Here is a 22,316-nt window from a genome sequence, read left to right on the forward strand (position 1 = left end):
TGAATTTTTTCCCCTTTCTTGGGATACAGGCTTCTGATAGCTTCTGCAGCTTTGATTTAAAGTAATCCCAGGCCTCCTCTACCTTTAGATTCATAAGTTCTTCAGTCCAATCCACTTCCCTAACTAATTTCCTTAATTTTTGAAAGTCAGCCCTTTTGAAATCAAAAACTCTAGTTGCAGATTTATTTTTGTTAATCCTTCCATTTAGTTTGAACTGAATTAGCTCATGATCACTTGAGCCAAGATTGTCCCCTACAACCATTTCTTCTATGAGGTCCTCGCTACTCACCAAAATTAAATCTAAAATGGCATCCCCTCTAGTCGGTTCAGCAACTACTTGATGAAGGAATCCATCAGCTTTCACATCTAGGAAAATCTGAGCCCTATTATTATTACTAGCACTGGTCCTCCAGTCTATATCTGGGAAGTTAAAGACTCCCATGATCACGCAGTTTCCATTAGTATTTACTTTATTAAAAACATTAAGGGCTCTATCCATATCCAAATTAGATCCCGGAGGTCTATAGCACACCCCAAGCACTATCGTAGGAGAGGCTTTACTAGTTATCTTCCCCAATGTAATTTTTGCCCAGACGGACTCTGTCTTATCCATTGCATCGCTTCTCTCCCTGCTTCAGCTGGTGGTGGCCATGCCAGCGCTCTTAGTACTGTCTTCCTTACACAGAGCAGCTGAAAAATCTCGTCTCACCATTGGACTTTGGAGGCGGATCCTGACATGAAATTTTGCTCAACAGTTTTGCTGGGAACATGTGGTAAGGAGTTTACCCTGAACCAAGTGTAAGTTTCTTGTTAAGTTTTAGCTACTAGAAAGTATTTGTCTTTATTTCTCTTGTAACCATCTTTTATTTTAATGCCCTATACTTGTACTCACTTAATCACTATCTCTGTAGGTAAATAAACTTGTTTTATAAATCTAAACTAATCCAGTGGTTAAACTGAGCTGTTTGGTAACTCTGGTGAAGGTAGAAAAATGTCGAATGTTGGCCCTTGACCTTTACTATCTGAACTGTCCAGGAGAAGCTGGACCATGCAGAAGAGAGTCCTGTAGCGGGACTGGGATCCCACAGAACCCACTGCCATAATAGCGGGAGCAGGTAAAATGTACTTTGTTGCGGGTGGGACTCGGAGAGCAAAAATCCAATCTGCGGTAATTTGCGGAGAAACGCTAATTTATTTTTTTTAAATAAAGGTTTTAATACTTAAATTTTAGCGAGGAATAGAAAGCAATTTGATATCTATCATAACAGGAGTTAAAGGGGTTTTTTACAGGGTTTAAGCATGATTTTCTTTATTCTTTTAGTGGTAAAACTTATGTCTGAATTCTGTTTCCATATACAATAACTCCTCACTTAATGTTGAGGAGTTAAGTGACTTTAAGCGAAACAATGTTAAGTGAATCCAATTTCCCCATAAGATGTAATGTAAATGAGGGGGTTAGGTTCCAGGGAAATATTTTCACCAGACAAAAGACATATATGTGTGTGTGTGTGTGTGTGTGTGTGTGTGTGTGTGTACACACACACACGCGCGCACACACACACACGTTTCAGAGTAGCAGCCGTGTTAGTCTGTATTCGCAAAAAGAAAAGGAGTATTTGTGGCACCTTAGAGACTAACAAATTTATTTGAACATCACAGACAGCCACGCGGGGCAGTCTCCCCTTCGGACCTGGGAGCCGGCACCCACAGCTGACCCGCTTCCCCGACCCCAACGTCCCCTGAAATAGCTCACCTTAAGTGATCACTCTGGTTCCAATGTGTATGGTAACACCCATTGTTTCATGTTCTCTGTGTATATAAATCTCCCCACTGTATTTTCCACTGAATGCATCCGATGAAGTGAGCTGTAGCTCACGAAAGCTTATGCTCAAATAAATTTGTTAGTCTCTAAGGTGCCACAAGTACTCCTATTCTTTTTACTGCTCAATGATGAACTAGCATTTGGCTGAGCCCTGAAGGGTTAAGTCGTTGTTAATGTAGTCACACTCTCCAAGGCAGCAGGCATGGAGGGAGGGGAGACAGCATAGCTGTGCGAGAGAGAAAGATGCGAATTTCCCCTTTAAGTAGCTGACCCCAGGCTTAAGTACAATATCTTGTTAATTAAATCAGCTTGCTGAGACCTGAGACAGCAGCTACTGCCTAGAAGCTCCCTCTGTCCTGAGCCCTGTTGTGTGTCCCCCCCCTGCTCTATGGAAGATTGGGTAAGCGGGGTGCAGGAGCAGGGTGGAGGGGGACACCCTGACATTAGCCTCCCTCTTCCCCCCCTTCCTCCATACAGCAAGCAGGAGTCTCGGGGAGCAGCTCCAAGGCAGAGGGCAGGAGCCGCATAGGGCAGTGGGGGAGGGACAGCTGAACTGCAGGCAATTGCTAGCCTGCTGGGCAGCGGTTGCACAGGGAACTTAGGGGAGCGGGGAGCTGATAGAGGGGCTGCTAGTCCACCCTGTTTCCAAGCCCCCACCAGCTAGTTGCAAAGGGCTGCTCTTTCTGCAAGCAGTGGACAAAGCAGGGGACTGCCAAACGTTATAAGGGAGCATTGCACAATTTTAAACGCGCATGTTTCCTAATTGATCAGCAAGGAAACCATGGAACAATGTTAACCAGGATGACTTTAAGTGAGGAGTTCCTGTAAATATTAACTGACCTTTTAGAGGGGTCCGGGGGTGTTCAGTAGCTTGGGGGGAATCAGTCTCTCTTGTGGGATTTGCGGGATCCAAGATCTTTGCAGGGGGAGCGGAATTTAAAAAAAAATAGTCCCACGCAGGGCTCTTGTGCAAAATACCTATTTTGGGGGGGAAATTCGGGACTGGGAGTGTGCTGGGGTCACCCTGCAGTTAGTAACCAAGGCTGCTGGAAGCCACAGTGCAGCTGGTGTGTTGCTGGCAAGCTGCTGGGATCAGAGCTGCTGGCCCAGGGCTGTGGCTACACACACACACTCAGGGTGTGAGTGGCCTAGGCTGGGAGCTACAACAACAAAGTGTTGTGAGGCACCCAGATTGCAGGTCAGGTACTGACACAGCCCCTCACTGACCCAGATTGCACCCTGGAATGTGACATTGGGCTGTGAAAAAATTCATGAAATTATCCCCCGCTCCCGAGTCAGTCTAGGCCCTTTGCATAGGAAGGACCCACTTGTCTGGGGGCTGAACCTTGGGCAGGTGCAGAATGTAGACGGAGTCTTCCTGCATTCCATTTGTCATTCATGAAGCCTGCTGTCTGTCCTGATACACAGGTCCATAAAAGCCTCCAACTTGGCAGGAGAGCCTACCCATCTCAGCTCACCCTTTAATTCATCACACTGATTGGAGGAGTGTGACATCAATCCAGAGGCTGTCTGTGGCCAAGTGTCTAAACTGGGCAACACAGGAAGGGGCCAACCTCAGAGTTTCCCGGTGCATACGTAAAGCAGTCTCTGCCATGTGAGCTTTAGCTGTCACAAACGGTAGCAAATGCTTGCAGGAAAGAAGCCCAGCATGTCAGCAAGGGGTGGTCTAGCCTATGCTAAAGCCTCCACGGTAAGCAAGTTAAGTAGCTGCCCCACCTTGACTTGGTCCATGGCATATTCCTGGGGTTGGAGCATAAACAGGAGTCTGCACTGGGTAATAAACATGCAAAACTTGTAGATGGTGCCACAGTATCTCTCTGCGAGTGGAACTGTAGCTGGTGTCACTAGGGGAGACGTGGGTACCTGCAGCTGCTCTGAGAGCTGCAGTGTGTTCCCGCAGGGAGAAATTTTCTGTCTGCAGTTGCCATATGTGATCTCTCAGGCTCTGGTTCTCAGCCTGGAGGACAGTGATGTGTTCCTGTAGGTGCACAGGCCCCTGAGGCATCAGTGAGGCGGAAGACTCAGTTCAGGGGTTCAGCAACAAGTCCTAGAAGAGACTGGGGTGGTCTGAGTAAACTGTCAGGGCCCATACACGGGCAATCCCACCTACTGGTCAAAGCTCAAAGCAGAGTCGGATCGTGGACAGGAATCACACCAAGGGTGACAGGACGAGTCAGAGTCAGAAGCCCCGTCAGGTGTGAAGGCCGGAGGCAGTAACTGGGGCCGGGATGAGGAATAAGGAGGGGGAACCGGGCAAGGAGCCAGGAACTTGGTTGTAGGGGATCGGTCAGTGCCGGGCCTGGCGCCGGATTGCTCAGGCAAGGGGTGACACAGGCACACGAAGCTTTATGCCCAGTGGTGTCCAATCAGCAGCTGCTGTCAGTCACCGGACCTGGCTGATGCAGCAGGTGGAGCATTAGCAGCGGTTTCCCTGCCTTGCCGCGCGGTGGCGGAAGGAGTAAGGTTCCCGCTTGGTGCACCCGCGAGCCTGGGTTCGAGGCCTGTGGTGCCTGACAGTAGGCAGGGGGTTGGCAAGGCCAGCTGGCAGGGGGGTGAGGGGTTGACAAGACTGGCAAGCAGGAGAAGCTGGATTGGTGAGTCGGCCTGAGGGTGGGGGGCTGGGTGGACGAGAGGGGGGTGAGTCCGGCTGAGGGTGGGGGCTGGGCGGGCAAGGGGGGGGTGAGTCTGGCTGAGGGCAAGGGGGCAGTGAGTCTGGCTGAGGGCCGGGGCTGGGCAGGCGAGGGGGCGGTGAGTCCGGCTGAGGGCAAGGGGGCAGTGAGTCTGACTGAGGGCCGGGGCTGGGCAGGCGAGGGGGCGGTGAGTCTGACTGAGGGCCGGGGCTGGGCAGGTGAGGGGGTGGTGAGTCCGGCTGAGGGTGGGGGCTGGGTGGGCAGCAGGTAGGTGACCATGGCTGATCGTTGGAGCTGCGCAGAGCTAAGATACTATCCTGTAAACGTGGTTCTTGCACCTGTGCTCTAGCGGGTTCCAGTATTTGATCGTCGGAGACGTTATCCCGAGTGAGAGCGTGGTTTTGCCCCCCAATGGTAGCTCCACACTCGGGGCAGCTGCTCTGCTGCATTGGGCGGCCGCATTCCCCAATAGTGTACAAATGGCCCTGAGGGCATCTGTACCAGTGGCCCCTGCCGAATTGCATGGCCTCTGTTATCATGACCCTCTCTGCCTCGGAGAGCTGCAGTCCTGCAGCAGGAAGCCACTCGTCAATCTTCTCCAGCACCCTCTGGAGAGATTCCTCCCGACTCTGGGTGAAAGGGTCCTGCCGCTGGAGGATACCTATGGCTTCGTTAGCAAGTGCCACGGCCTCAGTGGATAACGACTCTTGTTTGTTTTCGTAGCCACTCAGCCGCACAAAGATGTTTCCCAGGTATGATATCCTCGTGATCTCATTCCTGCATTCCCTGAGCTGCTGCGCCGTGAAGGCATGTCTGTTTCTGTTGAGCCAGCGCTCCACAGCCTCTATCTTCCTTTTCAGATTGCGTTCTCTCGCCACTGTGCACTTCTGTGCTTGCTGCTTCAATCTGGAGAGACTTGCAAAGAAATTTAGGGTGTTCTCCAAGTCCAGAAGGCTCTGACGGGAAACAGTGTTCATAATGCTGCTTTCCATACCCGCCCAGGCCACGAGGTCTCTGTCGCTGTTCAGCCGAAGGAGCAGTTTAAGCTTTCCAGCTTCAAGTTCTTCCCTGGTTCCCTGAATCTTCAGTTTGATCTCCTTGATTTTTTGCTGTATGGCCTTGATCACGTTGTTGTAACGCGTGTTGTGCTGGATGGGTGTCGCGCATTTGGGGCACACCTTCAGCTGGACGTGTTGGGTCTGAGCGTTGTCTGGCTCACCATCCATCCAGCGATCCAGACCCTGCACCTCCAAGACGTGTCCACAATCTTCCAAGACAACAAAACGGGCATCCGGCTCATCTTCGGCCCCAAAGAAAATCTCTGCCAGCTCGTCTCTGTGGCATGTGCGACACTTGGGAGGACACGGCTCTCCACAGAGGCCTGTGCAGGGGTGGCTACAGTTGAGTGATTTTTGGCAGGGCTCATTGCAGCGGGGGCGATTGCACTTCTCGGAGCACAGGTTTGTGCACCGGTAGTGCCTGCATTTCCAGGAACAGGGCTGTATACAGGGAAAACAGATCTCCCCGCATAGCTTATCACAGCGGCTGTGTCTGCACTTGTTGGGGCATTTCCTCTTGCATGGAGGACAGTTCTCAAAACACGATTCCTGGCACTGGTGGGAACACAGAAGGACCCTTGTGCACTTGTTACGGCAGAGGACGTGCAGCCTGCCCTGCACACATTCATAGCAGTTTCCTTTGCAGTGGTGTCCACACTCAAGTTTCTGTTTGCATGTCTCAAGGCAGATCGGAGGCATTTTCTGCTTGTAGCATTCCGTTCTCATGACGTGAGAACAGGGCAGAGTAACATCAATCATTTCCTTGCACCTGCAGGTGCTGCAGGCTTCCCCACAGCGGCACGTGCATGGGTGTTTGCATTCCAGAAGCTGCTTGCATGGCTCCTGGCAGAGCCAGTGATCAGCTGGCATGTGACAGGGGACTGTCTGGAGGTGCCCACACTTCGGAATGACTTTTTCCACTTCCACGGAGCAAGGTCCGCAAGGTTCCTTGCACTTTCTGGGACATCTGTGGTTGAGCTCACACAGCTTGGAGCACGGGAACTGGCAAACGTATAGGCTGTGATCCCTGTCGTATGGGTGGCAACGGCGCGCGCAGGGGTGGCCGCATTCCAGACGGGTTTGGCACTGGAGCGTGCAGCCTCCGTCAGGGATTTTACTGAAGTCTGAACTCTCCTTCACCACTGTCTTGGTATCGGGGTGATTTTGACACACCAGTGTCAGCCCTTCCCCTGTAAGTTTATTTCTCTTCAGAAGACGTAGAATATCTTTCCACAGTTTGCTGTTGGACCCAGCTGCAATGCTGGCTAGGTTTCCAATGCAATAGAAGCCCTTCCTGGCCCGTGACAAAGAAACACAGAGCCGATTTTTATCCTGGAGGAAACCAATCCTCCCTTCTCTGTTGCTTCGTACCAGTGAGAGAAGAACAATGTCATTCTCCTCCCCTTGGAAATCATCCACTGCATGGACAGCCACCTCTCCCATGTCCCTTCTCCTCATCAGCGTGCGGATCTTCAGCACCTGGCCGTGGTAGGGGGTCAGAATGGTGACTTGGCTCTGGTCGTATCCCTGCTCCAGGAGGTATCTGCTCAGTGAGACCAGGAAGGAAGCCTCAAACTTGTTGCTGTAGCTCTCGGAGTCAGCGCTGTGGCTCTCGGCCGCTGCGTGCTGGATGAAGAAGACGCTGCTCTCCACACCCTGCAGACAGGGAGAGTTGGCACACTGAGCATTTCTTAAAATGAGTGGGAGGAGGCAGAGCTGTCTCGCCGGAGGCAAAGGAGCTGGGATCCAGTAACCGCCCTGTAACCCTTGCTATTCCTTTAACCCCCTTTGTCCCAAAGAGCTTTACAGGTGGTACCAGCTCATTCAGCCGCAGCCGAGGGGTGGGACTGGGCGGCCATTCTGCGCCAGTAACACTAGGCTACTTACCCTGCGAGCTGCTGTTTACTGTGGGCTGTGATTGGTGCCCTGCCTGCAGCTTCTGAGCTAGTGCTAGAGCAGAAGCATTTGGCCTCTCTTCTGAGTTCCCTGTGAAGCACCTTACCCAGTACGGGCAGTTACAGAAGAGAGCGTGCTTTCAGGAGCAGTGAAGAGGAATTCCATGCAAAAACTGAACTACCACTAACCCTCGGGGTAGGCAGGAGAAACTAGTCTAAATATGAGTCATTGGGCTTTGCCTGTTTGCAGCTCATCTCCCGTGGAGACGGGTTCACATCCCACTTCCTGATGCTGCCTGTCAGACCTCAGCAGTAGCATAGAATTACAGGTCTGAGACTTGTTTATAACCAAGGTGCAGAGGATGAGTAAGAAGGAGCCTGTTCCCTCTGGGAGGAAGGATGATTCAGTGCTTAGGGCACCCCATGTTTATTTTTTCCTTCAAAGCGCCTCTTTTGGTGTGTGTAATTAACCATTAAAACTCCCCTTGGCCTCCCCAGCCAGAAGGAAGGGTCCCCACACCAGACACCTAGGCGCGCACACAGAAAAATTGACTACGGCTGGTTGGAAAAGTTTTTGTAATTTCAATTGTTTTGCAGAAATCCTCCCTGAATGGTTAGCTGAGCACGTTTCCTTTCAGTTTCCTGAGCAGCCAGAAATCACTGAATGTTCAAAATCTCCTCAAACTTTTTTGGGATATTTTTTCCCTGCATTCTACAGCCAGCCCTACAGATGAGGATGAGAACAAACGGAAGGAAACAAGCCAGCAACTCCCCCATTCACTGCACCGGGGAGCTGCAGTGCTGCCTGACAGGGCTAAGTGGGGCAGAAATAGCTGCACTCACAATGCCCCAGTCACAGGACCCAACAGTCTCCACCAGCTGGTCCTGTTGGCTTCATCTGGATCCAGAGGAAACCTAGACTGATAAATAAACATTGCCCTGAGGCGTGCGTGGCAGGCTCCTTCAGTGAGCCAAGGCAGAAGGATGGGAGAAACGAGCCCTGCAGTTGGTTTCTTGCTCTACCTTGGCCTTGTTAACAGCTTCAGTGGGATGCGTCTAATAAATTAGAATCCCTTTGGTAATAACCATGCCCTTGTTCCCTGCACTCCCCGAACACTCTTGACCAGGCTGGCAGGTGCCTCCATCACGTTGTGACACAAGCTGCCGGATTTCCCAGCTATGGAAAATGTTTCCACCTACCTTGATCTTTTCATATTCAGCAACGGCACTGTGGTCTTTGAGCTGTTTGTAAAAGAGCGGCACCAGCAGCTGGGAAATCTCTGGGTGCATGCGGTGCTGTTTGAGACAAGAACAGGACACCCAGCTGAGAGCCAGTGAGTCTCCAGGGATAGTTACTCTTTGGTAACTATTTACAAAACCTCCCTTGGTCCCAGATTAATTCCTTGCTCCATGTTTGTTATAGTTCCCCCTGCTTCGCGGTGGTAACTGCTAGCTCTTTGATGAAGAGGTTGGAGCATTCCTCAAAGCCAGCACTAGATTGTACTATGGGACGATGGACCTGCATCTAGCAACAAAATCCTAAAGCTGTTATCACCCCCCTCCCGCAGCAGCTGGCACATGGTACAGCCACCCCTGCTATGTCTAGCCACCATTTCTGTTCCCCTGATCGGTGTCACCGAGTGTGTGGGTATGTTAACAGCATTTCTCTATACCTGATGGTTTGTCTGAGTTATTTATTAAACAGGATCCCCTGGGTTGCTTGGTTACTGTTGTGGCTGGATGCTCCAGCCATTGTGGAGTCTTGAAATCTGCCTATTGCATGGGGGTTGGGAGAGGGGGTAGCTGTTTTTCAGCAAGCCAGCCCAGCAGCTCACTAGCCCCTAGGAGTGGGGGGGGGGGCTCCAGGATCCCGAGTGCATCATCTCAGAAGAGGTGAGGACAGATTCCCCATCCACTTTCCCATAGCACCATGGGCTGCAGTTTGGATTCTCTGGGCTTATGCCTGAGTGAAGCCGTGGGGCCTGTTACACCCATGATGTGCCAGGCCCTGCTTCCCCCAAGGAGTAACTCAGGCACAGCCCCTTGGGAGGTGCTGAGAGTCTGGGTATGGGCTCATCACCCTTCTAGGTGAACTGGTCAGGGGACTCGGACCCCAGTACCAGGGATGTGCAGCTGATCTGCAGCTCTACCTATCTGTCAGGGGACCCCACCACTGCCCCCGGCTGGCCCGATGCCTGGATCAGACCAGCTCGGGGCTGCAGCTGAACCGGAGTTAGTTGCTGGGGGTAGAGGAGGGCACTCGGAAGGACACTTTCTACCATCTGTGCTGGGCTAGGAGATTCTGTCCCTTCTGGCCTTAGGGGGAGCAGAGGGGCACCCCAGACTCTGTCATCCATTTGGGGGCTAATCTAGGGCGAAGGGACTCTGCACATGTGTGATGTGGCCTATTCATCTCCATGAGATGTTCTCAGAGGAAAGAGAACACCCCCTGGAGACACAGGCGCCAACTCCGTGAGTGCTCCAGGGCTGGAGCACCCATGGGAAAAAAACAGTGGGTGCTAAGCACCCAGCAACAGCCCCCTTGTCAGCTCCCCACCCACCCCACGCACCTCCCACCCACTGGCAGGCCCCATGAATCAGTGTCTTCCCCAGGCCTGCCACAGTCAGCTGTTTCACGGCAGGAGGCTGGTGGGAGGATGCGGCATGCTCAGGGGAGGGGGCGGAACTGGGTGGGAAGAGGTGGGGTGGGAGTGGATGGGGTGGGGCCTTGGAGGAAGGGGTGGAGTGGGGGTGGGAAGAGGTAGGGTGTGGGTGTAGCCTTGGGGGAAGGAGTGGAGTGGGGGGGCATGGGTGTGGCCTTGGGGGAAGGGGTGGAGTGGGGGCGGGAAGAGGTGGGGTGTGGGTGTGGCCTTGGGGGAAGGGGTGGGGGTGGAAGAGGCGGGCCTTGGGGGGTGGAGTGGAGTGGGGGCAGAAGAAGTGGAGCATGGGGGTGGCCTTGGGGGAAGGAGTGGAGCGGAGCAGGGGCGGGGGTCAAGCACCCCCAGCACTTTGGAAAGTTGGCACCGGTGCCTGGAGCTGAACGCAGCCTGACACAATTGCTCTGCACACCGTGAACTGCCCCTCCCCCTCCCCCTCCCGGGAAACACCACTCTGCGAGACAATTGCTGTCACCGGGACGAGCTGGCTGGTGGAAGGGGGCATTCGACCTCCCACTTAGCATGGGGCCCAGGGGATGAGCGGAGGGTCAGAGCCACTGGGACAGAAGCCAAATGCCAGAGCCGGAGGCTCCTCTGGAGCTGCAAGCTAGAGGCAGAGCTGGGGATCGAAGCTAGAACCTGAACCCGGAGGGGGGCAGGGGCAGGGGCCGGGGCCGGGATTGGAACAGGCTGAAGCAGGAACAAGGGCAAGCCCAGCTGCAGGCCAAGCTTATAAGCAGGGGCTGTGGCCACCCCCTCCAGTTCCAAGGCGGGGCAGGGCAGCTGGGCTTGTTAACTGCCTAGCGCAGGGGTGGGCAAACTTTTTGGCTCAAACCCACATTGGAGTTGCAAAACTGTATGGAGGGCCGGGTAGGAACGGCTGTGCCCCCTAAACAGCCTGGCCTCTGCCCCCTCCCACTTCCTGCCCCCTGACTGCCCCCCATCCAATCCCACTCCCAGCACTCCCCCCACCCCTAACCACCCTCTGGGACCCCACCCCCATCCGACTGCCCTGACCTATCCACACTCCTGCCCCCTGATAGACCCCCCGGGACTCCCATGCCCTATCCAACCACCCCCTGCCCCCTGACCGCCCCCTCAGAACTTCCACCCCACCCAACCGCCCCCTGACAGGTCCCCCCAGGACTCCCACTCCTATCCAAGCGCCCCCTGCTCCCTCACTGCCCCCCGGCTCCCTTACCATGCCACTCAGAGCAGCATGGCTGGAGTCGTGCCGCCAGGCCAGAGCCAGACACGCTGCCCTGCAGGAGCACGCAGCCTCGCCACCCAGAGCGCTGCCCACGCGGTGGCATGACTGCGGGGGAGGGGGGTAGTGGGGGAGGGGCTGGGGCTAGCCTCCCCGGCGGGAAGCTCAAGGGCCGGGCAGGATGGTCCCGCAGGCTGGATGTGGCCCACAGGCCGTAGTTTGCCCATCTCTGGCCTACCAGCAAAGTTAGGGAGTCGGCCAGCAGCTGTTGGAGCTGGGCTGCCCCTGACAATCCCACTAGGCATGTGGGTTTTAGAACAATTTCAGTGTTAAAACCAGCTCCTCTTTGGGTGGGGAGACCTTCACCTGAGGAACTATGTGACCAAATGACTCCAACTTGCATCACTGACTCAACGCGTGGCCCTGATGTGACACAGCAGCCCTGTGGCAGGGTGGTGGCACCTCTCGAAATAGTTACACCTGGATTTCCCATCTAGTGGGGGGACCATGTCTATACAAATTCTGCTGTTTGGGGCAAAGTCTCGTTTTCAAATGTATGTTGTCGTTTAGGCCCAACTTGGTTTTTTGGTAGCAATTTATGGGGGGAAAACATCAATTGAGATTTGCTACGAGTTTTTTTTTTTTTCCAGTGTCTCACATTCCTTCAGCCCCCTCTTCTAAGGAAGTTCAGCACTTTGAGGGGGCTTGAAATCAGTGAGGGGGCAAACCCTTGGTTTGTGTAGATTGGATGAGTTAGTGCAGAAATTGCAATGTATTTTCTGCATTTGTTTCTCGTGATAAGCCTAAGATACAGTTCTGACTGAGGTCTGTATCCTGGTACCGCATCATCCGCTGGGCTCCTTATACCCATCCTTGCGATAGGGCTCTCCGTTACGGATGCCTGTCCTGATGCGTCATTAATGAGAGTCACAGCTACTTGCTTTTCTTTGATCACACGCAGTCCCGTTGTTCAGGAAACGGGTGAAGCACATGCAGCCTGGTTACATTATTTTAATGGTGCTGCTGCTGGCTGGACACTTGTCTTCCCTCTCTTTAATCAATGTTAGTTCCCTTGACAACACTTCTGACCTAAACTCCGAGTCTGCCTGTGGCTTTTCGAGCATTTAGGGAAAACTGGTTGTTAAGCAGAAAGCAAATCACAAGGTTAACTTTTGTGATGCTGCTGCCCCCCATAATTTAGGCCCCTAAGTGCCCAGTTGCTCAAAGGGGCTGAGCACTGAGCAGCTCCCAGTGACTTCAGTCAGCGTGGCTCTTGCTCAGCACTTCTGATAACCCGGTCGCTTATTTCAGTGCCCACATCTAGGCAGCGGACATGGAAAATTCTGGCCATAGTTTACGTTGTGCCCAGCAGCTGCGTTGGTGAAACACATATTTTGTAGATCTGGCCCGGGGAGCAGCTCAAGGCCTCCCAGTGCGTGCGGTGTCCTGGCTTGGTATCTGTTCAGCTACTCACCATTATTCCCCACTCTGACACCATCTACCCTCCCCAGAGTTGTGACACAGAGTGAGGATCTTCCGGAGACTGTCTGCGTTCGTAACCAGGCCAGTGTAGTTACTCAGAGGCTCTCCAGGGGACAGGGATGATAACTCACATTGTCACTGTACAACCCTCCCACCAGCTACCTGAGAGGGTCACCAGCTGCATTGAGCAGCTACCCCTGCCACAGGGAGGGGCCTGGGGTGCGATCGGTGCAGGCGGGCCCCTCCCAGAGACATGGACAGCGTCACTCACCTGATAGAGCAGCTGCACATAGGGGATCTGATTATTTATCATGCGCTCGAACAGGGAGATGCCGAGGAAATACTTCTTCTCCAAGGTGTAATCGGCGGGTTTGGGTCGCAGCTGGAAAACACGGAGCCAGTGCTGGGTGCTGCACACACAGAACGCGCAGTGCTTGGCCATTGGGAAGGGGCTGGATTTTGATATCGGTGGCCAGATTCCAGAAGAGCAAAGCTACAAGGGAGCTGCAGAGCTTTAATCTCCTGTGCTCCTGGATCAGCTCTAAGGAAGTAGCAGCCATCACACAGTTCCCGTTTAATACCTCAGCAAACACACAAACTCCGTCCTCGCTCCTCTTGGCTCCTCCCAGCCACTGATCTCCTGTAACCCGCTGACCTGCCAAGGGACCTACCTCACAGATGGCTGTGCCATTTCAGCAGTGCCACAGCAGGGCCTACCATGAGAGTGAGCCGGGGAGGGATGCCAGGGGAAAGGAGCAGTCCCTGTGGGCAGCAGGGGACTCCTGGGCTACACAGGGGCAGCTGTAGCAGGAAGTGCGCTAGGGTGGATGGGCTTGGGAGGCTGGTTTTGTTGCATTTACCTGCTGGTGATCTCCAATCAGGATGAGGTGCTTGCAGGCCGGCGTGAGGCAGGTTAGAACGTGAGCTTCCAGGATCTCTGCTGCCTCTTCCACAATCACCGTGTGGGGCTGGATTTTCTGCAAGAGCTTTCGGTACTTGGCAGCCCCTAGGAGCAACGAACAAGCAGGGTGAGCGCATGGGGAGAGGGCAGCGTGGCACAGGTGGGAATTCCCGCTGGGGCAAGGACATGGTGTGCCCGGTGGGTGCCCTAGCTATTCTGGTGAGGCCCTTCGGAGACACCACACTCGTCCTGCGCGTGGTGTCCTTTATTTCCTACCGGCTGTAGCATATGCTCGTCACTCCTGGAAGGCTGGCATTGGCAGAAGGGGCCGTGCGGTCTCTAACACTGTTCTCTTTGTGCTTTTCACACCTTCTGTGGTCCCAGGCGTGTGTCTGCCCCGCAGCAGGGGAGTCACTGGGATTGGTTAATGGATGTCAGGGCTGGTCCAGCTCCTATTGACGTCAGTGTCAGAGTTCTCATTCATGGAGCTCGGGGGCCCTCCACCAGCACAGGCTTGTGAGAGGGTGGGTCGGTCTGTGTAGCCCTGTCCGAGGGCAGGGCCTCCTCCAGAGGGACGTTCCTTCAAGGCAGAGCATGGGCAGTTTGCTTTGTGCTCACCACGGGGAGATGGCCTGGCCTGCATTGCTTGCATTCTGTCACTCTCCGCACTGCCCAGCTCCCCGGCTGTCTCTGGTGTTTGGCCCATAGACCCCGTACAAGCTGGGTCTAGGCGGAGACCTGCCCTGCCATGGCCTCCGGTGCAGACAGACCCTGCCCCCCTGTTAGTGCAGTAGAAACCCCCAGTTCTCCTTGCAGGGGTCGCATTCTTCAACCCATCAGCCACCATCCCCCTCCCTGCCTTGAAATCCTTTCGCAAGAGGCAATTTCTCTAGAGGATTCAGAGTAGCAGCCATGTTAGTCTGTATTCGGATGCCGATGAAGTGAGCTGTAGCTCACGAACGCTTATGCTCAAATAAATTTGTTAGTCTCTAAGGTGCCACAAGTCCTCCTTTTCTTTTTTCCAGGAGGATTGAAACCTTCAGCCACTTCTGCACGTGCAACACCAGGATGTAGAATGGCTACCACCCCCAAGCTGCTCCAATAGGCCCCCAAGTGACCCCTGAAGAACATAGCCACACTGGGCCACACTATCCTGTCATCCAACAGCCAAGCCATTGTGCTGTCCCCAAGCTTGACTGCCTGACCTTCCTGTCCCCTCCCCTCCTGTGTCAGGCCGTGGCTCTCCCTTGCTGACCCCGTTTAGATTGGAGGCTCTCTGGAGCAGGGATTATGTTCTGGTGCCTGGTGCTGCCTGGTTTGGGCCTGTCTGAGGGGCTGTGCATAAATTAACACATTTTGGGGTGATTTTTTGAGACACGCCTGCCTCTTGTAAAACTGAAACAAACGTACAATTAGGGACCCTCTCCCCCAGTGCATTATGTAATGTATGGACAGCCCCTGCCTTGAAAAATAACAGCAGCATGTGGGTCCCTTGCCAGGATTGCCTGGGGGTCTCACTTCATCCTCTCCCTGCCACTGGGGGCCTCAGACACCAGAGCCCCTCAGTGTTCGCTGCCTGTGGCACACGCCAGCCAGGTCTCCTGCCCTCCTTCCAGGTGCTGGGGTTAGTGAGCGGGTTGGTGGCCTGCGATAAACAGGAAAGCAGATGATCTGCTGGTCCCGTCTGACCTTACACACTGTGGCTGTGAACCTCTGGCCGTGGCTGAGGCTGTCTCAGGTTGTGCGTGGGGGGAGCAGCTGAGAGCGTTCTCACCTGTTGTCGTCATGCCAATGACCCGGCTGCGTTTCAGCACCCTCAGATCCTCCTGGAAGGTGAGCTCTGCTAGCTGGGCTGCTTTCTTCTCATACTCCTCCAGCTTCTCCACCAGCGTCTCCTTCAGCTCATGCTCATAGGCCAGCATCCACCTCCTGTGCGCATGGTGCAGGGAGAGCAGCTCGGCTTGCTGCGTCTGGAGCCGGGACCCAGCCCTCCCACAGTGACCCCCGGGGCCGGGGCTGTGGTAGCCCAGTGGTCAGTGTGTGACGTATCCCCCTGCCCTCTCCACAGGGTGCCGTCCAGCTCAGCCAACAGCCTGGCTGGCTCACGTTCCCACAGGACTCCTCAGAGCAAGGGTGCCGCTCGGGCTCCTCGGGCTGGCTCCGGCCAGGCTTGTCCAGCCCCGTGTGGCAGGGTGCGACTCACGGGCTATGCCTGGCCCTGCATAGAGAGTAAGGACCTAGCTCCTGCTCCCCGGGGGCCCCCTCCCACCAACGAGCAGGCCCTGCACTGGCTGGAGCTGTATTATTGCCTCCAGCCGCTGGCCCGTGCTCCTTCCACAGACCCGAGGGCCGCCCTGACTATTAACCTCATCTCCCATGTAACCAGGGCTGGGCTAGCGCTCAGGTCTCTGGGGTCAACGGCTGGTGTGTGTCACCCTCCTCTCCCAGAGGTCCCGGCTCCCCGGGAGCTCGGGAAGGGTCCTGGCAGGACCATGCCGTGGTTTGGAGGGCTCGGGGAGGGAGGCTGCTGCCCGGAGGGGGGGCTGGGAGACCTGTAGAGACGCCAGCGATCCCGCAGCCGCAGCTCCCCGACGTCTCTCACGTTTGCGACGTCCTCATCGGTCATGATGTCGCCTTCCTTTAAGCATTTGCGCAGCCCTTCATGTGAGGAGCTGAGGGAGAGACTGGGCAGTGACTGAGCAGCGCGGGGAGGGCTTGGCGGCCTGCGGCCCCTGCTCTGTGTGAACCCCAACAGTGACAATGGGGCACCAGCGGCAGCTGGGGTGACCACAGCTCCCACACCCCTTCCAATGGCCGCGGGCTCCTGGCACGGCCACCCAGCTGTCCCCTGCCTTGGTGGGTCTCAGCCAGGGGCTGGCAGGGGGATGTAGAGCGCAGAGCGGGGACAGGAGCCGGAGCTGCCATTCCCAGGGGCGATACCAGAGACCGCGGCAGCGTTGTCTCCCTTTCAGAGCAGGACGGGGCGCAGTGCCAGGCAGGGCCTGGGGCTGTGGTGCTGGCGCAGGGCAGGGAGGGCTGAGGGCTTTGCACAGCAGTGAATGCTGTGGCTGCTCAGGCCCTGCATCCCATGGCTGCAGGAGGGGCCGTGGGGCCTGTGCGCCCGGCTAGTCCCCGCGAGGCTCCCCTCCCCGCTGAGGCCTGGCGCGTCGTCCCGTCTAGGAGACACAGGGCGGCATGAGGCTGGCACAGCAGCCGGGCCCTGTGCCCACGCCCTGGGGCCGTGCTGAGCTCAGTAACGGGCACGCGGCGTCTCTGCCCATGGCCCCGGACTCTACCTGCCCTCAGCGGGGAGGATGTAAGCGAACTTCTCCTCCGCCGTGCTCTGCCGCCACTCGGAAGGGTCCAAATCATCCTCGTCATCCAGGGCCCGCTCGTCCCTGGGGCGCAGCCAGGGCTCTTCCTCCGCGCCTGGGGGCGGTGCAGGGTGACCCCATGTCCCGAGATTTGGGGCTTTGTCTTATACAGGCGCCTGTGACCCCCGCCCCCACTCCCATCCGGTCGCCCAAGCGGGGTGGCAGCTCCATGGGGACCCAGGCCCGTGAGCTCAGGGCCAAATCCTGCCCCACAGGTCCAGAGGCAGGAGCTGCCCTGGGGGGCATCAGCAGAGCCAGTCAGCTCTCACCTCGTGCGGCTCAGCCTTGGGGACTGGGGCTTGGCTCTGGCCTCCCAGCCCCAGGGCCTCAAGGCCCACAGCTCGCGCTGGTTTACAGAGGGGGTGTTCTGCCCCCTACGCCCACCATCACCAGCTGCTCCGCCTGCAGCAGCCCCCTGAAAACCTGGCGTGCGGGTCGCTGCCCCTCCCCCAGCCCCAGCTCGGTCCCCTGCTCAGGCAGGTGTGAGAGCTTAGCCGGGCTGGGCCCCGGGGTGGGCCGGTCACCCCATGGGGAGGCTGGGCACTCAGCGGCCTGGGCTCCACAGGAGGAGCTCTGAGCACAGCCTGTGACAGCGCACGGCCCTTGCCCAGGCACTCACCTGCCTTCCTGCCCCTGCCCTGAGCCTGGACCGGCTTCTCCTGCACCGCCCCAGGGTCGATCTTCAGCCAGTCGCACATGTCGAAGCGCCCCACGCTCTGTGGAGTGTCCGACATTGAGACGGGGTGTGACGAAGCGGGACTGTTCTTAATGTTTCCTCTGAATACTCTAGGGGTGCCTCAGTTTCCCCTAGGCAGGTCTTAAGTCTCTAGGTGGTGGGATAAGGGGGTGTGATTGTTGCAGAGCAAAGGGCCAGTGTACATAAATGGCCGACACTCTGTCTCCTGGTAACTGATGGCCTGGGCCCTTCCCACTACAATGTGAGAGCTAAAGGGTTGGAGAACAAAGGAACCAGGTGACCTCCTGGCCCAGGAAAGGGACAAAGCCTGGAGGAGGGGGGGGCTGGAGAGAGTTTCAGTTTGGGGCTGGCTGGGGATATGGAGTGAAGTGCAGATGGGGTTGTCTGGCTCACTGTCCCCCAAAATGGACCCAGCTGAGGGGTCCTGGTCTCTGCACCTACAAGCTCTGCTTTAGACCATGATCCTGTTGTCTGCTTCGTAGGGAACAGTTCCAGAGCATCACCTGGGTACTCTGTGACACGGGGCTCCAGCCGCCCACCCCAGCAGGGCTCGGACGGAGGAGCCCAGTCATGGGGAAGGGGCAGCAGGGTCCTATGTCCTCCCCACCGCCGCCTCACCCAGGAGCGTGCCAGGTTGTCATCGTGGATCTCCGCAGCCAGCTCTGTGTCCGTGAGGATCCCTCGGTGGAGGAGCTCCAGCACCGCGGTGCGGTAGGCGATGCTCTTCTTCTGCTTCTGCAAGGTCTTCCGCATCTGGGGTGGAACAGAGCATGGGCTGGGGGCAGCCTCCTGGCCCAGGGCACAGGGCAGGGCAGGCAGGGAGTGCTGTGCTCTGGGGGGGAGGGGGAGAGTGGGGCAGGGCGGGAGAGGGAGTGAGTGGGGCGGGGGAGGGAGAGCCGCGCTCTGGGGGGGGAGCGTGGGGCAGGGAGAGCCGCTTTCCGGGGGTGGGGGGTGAGTGGGGCAAGGTGGGGGAGCGAGTGTGGCAGCAGAGGGAAGAGCAGCGATTGGGGGTGGGGGAGTGGGGCAGGGCGGGGGAGGGAGTGCTGCACTCCGGAGGGGGAGTGGGGCCTCCCACCCAGCACCCACCCGATCACCTGGCTCTCGCTACCCCACACCTCTGTTCCCGGGGCATACAATGGTACTCACCCCAGAGCCCTGCTGGGGCCGCAGCGTGAGAGCTGCCCTGCGCCCCATGCCCCACATGCTAGCTACATACCCAGCCATACTGGTGTTTCGCGGCCCCCAGGAGAGCTGGCAGCTGCTTTTGGCGAAGGTTCCTCAAGGAGCAAACTGCCAACTTGTCACTTCTGCTCCTTCCCCCAATGCGCACCACGCCGGAGGGCTGGAACCGCAGGATCCCTGCGCAGGGGGCAACAGGCAGGGCTGGCTGCACTGACCACACAGACCCCCATCCCAGAGCCTGGCCTGGCCTAATGCTGTTAGTCAGCTCGGCTGGGAACAATGCAGGACAGCGAACCTCTTCCCACCCCTCGCAAGCGCTGGAGGTCACATCAGCCCCATGTGGGGGGCTGGAGGTCGAGCCTGGCTGCTAGCCCAGCCCGTGTCCCACAGGGACAGGGTGTATTGTGCAGCGCTGGAAGCAGGGGGACTGTTCGGTGCATTGTGCAGGGAGAGGCAGCGATCGTGCCAACGTGAGATGTCCGGCCGTGCTAAAGCCTCACTGGAGAGGCTGATAATACAGCTCCAGCCAGCTGGACCCAGAGCTCAGCGCCCGGCCGTGCCCAGAGCTCAGCACCCACAACAGGACCGGCCATGCCCAGAGCTCAGCACCAGCGTGCCCAGAGCTCAGCACCCGCGAAGGGACCAGATATACCCAGAGCTCAGCACCTGCCATGCCTGGAGCTCAGCGCCTGCAAAGGGGACCGCCGTACCCTGAGCTCAGCGCCCGCAAAGGGGCCGGATGTGCCCGGAGCTCAGCGCCTGCGAAGGGGCCGGACACGCCTGGAGCTCAGCACCCGCGAAGGGACTGGACATGCCTGGAGCTCAGCGCCCGTGAAGGGGCCAGACATTCCTGGAGCTCAGTGCCCGTGAAGGGGCCAGACCCCTCCAAGGGGCAGGGCAGAGGGATGGTAGCACTGAGCTGAGCCGCAATGACGGTTTGCTGAGGGAACAGCTGCAATCTTGCCATGCCAGGGCTGCCAGTCGACGGGCGTCCCAACGTGCTGCGTGAGGCTCCCTGGTGTGACGAAGTGGGACTGTTCTTAGTGTTTCCTCTGAATACTGTAGGGGTGCCTCAGTTTCCGCTAGGCATTTCTTAAGTATCTAGGGGGTGGGATAAGGGGGTGTAATTGTTGCAGAGCAAAGGGCCATTGTACATAAATGGCCGACACTCTGTCTACTGGCAACTGATGGCCTGGTCCCTTCCCCCTGCAAGGTGAGAGCTAAAGGGTTGGAGAACAAAGGAATCAGGTGACGTCCTGGCCCAGGAAAGGGACAAAGCCCAGAGGAGGAGGGGTGGGAGAGTTTCAGTTTGGGGCTGGCTGAGGATGAGGAGTGAAGTGCAGATGGGGTTGTCTGACTCACTGCCCCCCCAAAATGGACCCAGCTGAGGGGTCCTGTTCTCTGCACCTCCAAGCTCTGTGTTAGACCATGTTCCTGTCGTCTAATAAACCTTCTGTTTTACTGGCTGACTGAGAGTCCCATCTGACTGTGGAGTTGGGGGGCAGGACCCTCTGGCTTCCACAGGACCCCACCTGGGCGGACTCACTGTGGGAAGCGCACGGAGGGGCAGAGGATGCTGAATTCTCCGAGGTCAGACCCAGGAAGGTGGAAGCCATGTGAGCTTCTTGCCCTGCAGACAGGCTGCTCACAGAGAGGAGACTTCCCCAGAGTCCTGCCTGGCTTCGTAGGGAGCAGTTCAGAGCATCGCCCGGGGACTCCGTGACAACTGGTGGCAGCGGTGGGACGTGCTGCACCCCGTGGATGGCGCTTCCTGCAGTAAGTGACTGGGGAGCAGTAAAATGAAGAGGGATTGTCGAGGACCAGGTGTGCTGAAGGCTCAGAGAGAAGCGGTTTCGGGGGGCGGTTAACCCCCGGGAGAGTGTGACCAGCGAGAAGGACTGTGCAGTAATGGGGTCCCCTGTGGGACTGTAGTGAGCAGTCTCAAGGGTGGAGGAGCCTGCGGCTTGGCCCTGGGAGAGAGAAGGACTTTTGCAATAACAAGGTTCCCCTGGGGATTGCAGCGAGCAGTCCCGGGATGGAGGAGTCTGCAGCTCGACCCTGGCAAAGAGGTGGTGACCTCGAGAAGGGCTGGCACACTAGGGGTTCTCCCTGGAAACCGTGGGGGGCTGAGAGCACACAGGCCTGTGAGTCCACAACAACTTGGGAAGAGCGGAGTGATGGCCTGTCACCATCTCCTTAAGAAGGACATTGTAACCCTGTGCAAAAAGAGAGGGTTGCGCATTGGAAAGTTCACCAAAACACAGTTAATCGTGCAGCTGGAGGAGGATGATCACTCTAAGGAGCAGATTCCTGACCCAGATGGGGCTACAGTAGGATCTGGGAGCAGCTTGAAATTAGACTTGAAATTAGATGAAGGTTTCTAACCATCAGAGGAGTGAAGTTTTGGAATAGCCTTCCAAGGGAAGCAGTGGGGGCAAAAGATCTATCTGGCTTTAAGATTCTACTTGATAAGTTTATGGAGGAGATGGTATGATGGGATAATGGGATTTTGGTAAGTAATTGATCTTTAAATATTCAGGGTAAATAGGACTAATCCCCTGAGATGGGATATTAGATGGATGGGATCTGAGTTACCCAGGAAAGAATTTTCTGTAGTATCTGGCTGGTGAATCTTGCCCATATGCTCAGGGTTTAGCTGATTGCCATATTTGGGGTTGGGAAGGAATTTTCCTCCAGGGCAGATTGGAGAGGCCCTGGAGGTTTTTCGCCTTCCTCTGTAGCATGGGGCACGGGTCACTTGAGGGAGGCTTCTCTGCTCCTTGAAGTCTTTAAACCACAATTTGAGGACTTCAATAGCTCAGACATAGGTGAGGTTTTTCGTAGGAGTGGGTGGGTGAGATTCTGTGGCCTGCGTTGTGCAGGAGGTCGGACTAGATGATCAGAATGGTCCCTTCTGACCTTAGTATCTATGAATCTATGAATCTATGAGCTGGAGTGGTAGCCAGGCATCCCCAAGACTCCTGTCCCTGACCAGACAAGGGTCTTCACAATCGGGTTCCCCATCGGGGGATCGGAGACGGACGGGATTGGAGCTGAGTCCGAGAGAGCGAGAGGACTGTGAGAAACAGCGAGAGCCCGAGAAAGAGGTGCAGGAGCAGCAGCAGCATGAACTGGCGATGGTGGAGCCGAGAGGCAGAGGGGACCTCCTAGGGGTGAGCGGGGATAGACCCCGGGGTGCCAGTTCCGCAGGGAACCTCGAGACTAAATTGCTGCCCCTGGTTAAGGAAGGCAGGGATGTGGATGCCACCTCACTGCCTTTGAGCAGGCTGGAGATTTGAACCAGGGGGACTCTGTGGAAAAGCCCCAGGGTCTAGCTCCCTTGCTGGGTCCCAAGGCCGTAGACTCTGTCAGCCAGATGGGTGGGGAGGT

General features: G+C 56.4%; 2 protein-coding genes across 3 annotated transcripts in view; one reads left to right on the forward strand and one right to left on the reverse strand.

The window, feature by feature from the left end:
- The window catches only part of LOC119850538, a 117,699-nt gene extending 116,318 nt beyond the window's left edge, over positions 1-1,381 (forward strand). Inside the window, exon 29 of one of the 2 annotated variants that reach the window (XM_043507222.1) lies at positions 639-1,381. In XM_043507222.1, coding sequence (XP_043363157.1) covers positions 639-694 — 56 coding nt within the window. In that variant the 3' untranslated portion in view covers positions 695-1,381. The remainder of the gene's footprint in view (positions 1-638) is intronic. The other variant, XM_043507223.1, reaches the window with a different exon arrangement.
- A 2,878-nt stretch (positions 1,382-4,259) lies between these two features.
- The window catches only part of LOC119852186 (NFX1-type zinc finger-containing protein 1-like), a 32,374-nt gene continuing 14,317 nt past the window's right edge, over positions 4,260-22,316 (reverse strand). Inside the window, exons 5-14 of the mRNA XM_043509850.1 lie at positions 18,961-19,103; positions 18,363-18,497; positions 17,667-17,763; positions 16,970-17,102; positions 16,226-16,345; positions 15,448-15,602; positions 13,633-13,778; positions 13,044-13,154; positions 8,627-8,722; positions 4,260-7,187 (exon numbers count right to left, since the gene is read on the reverse strand). Coding sequence (XP_043365785.1) covers positions 4,260-7,187; positions 8,627-8,722; positions 13,044-13,154; positions 13,633-13,778; positions 15,448-15,602; positions 16,226-16,345; positions 16,970-17,102; positions 17,667-17,763; positions 18,363-18,497; positions 18,961-19,103 — 4,064 coding nt within the window. The remainder of the gene's footprint in view (positions 7,188-8,626; positions 8,723-13,043; positions 13,155-13,632; positions 13,779-15,447; positions 15,603-16,225; positions 16,346-16,969; positions 17,103-17,666; positions 17,764-18,362; positions 18,498-18,960; positions 19,104-22,316) is intronic.

Source organism: Dermochelys coriacea, chromosome 2, assembly GCF_009764565.3.
Source record: "Dermochelys coriacea isolate rDerCor1 chromosome 2, rDerCor1.pri.v4, whole genome shotgun sequence".
In the NCBI taxonomy this organism is placed as follows: domain Eukaryota; kingdom Metazoa; phylum Chordata; order Testudines; family Dermochelyidae; genus Dermochelys; species Dermochelys coriacea.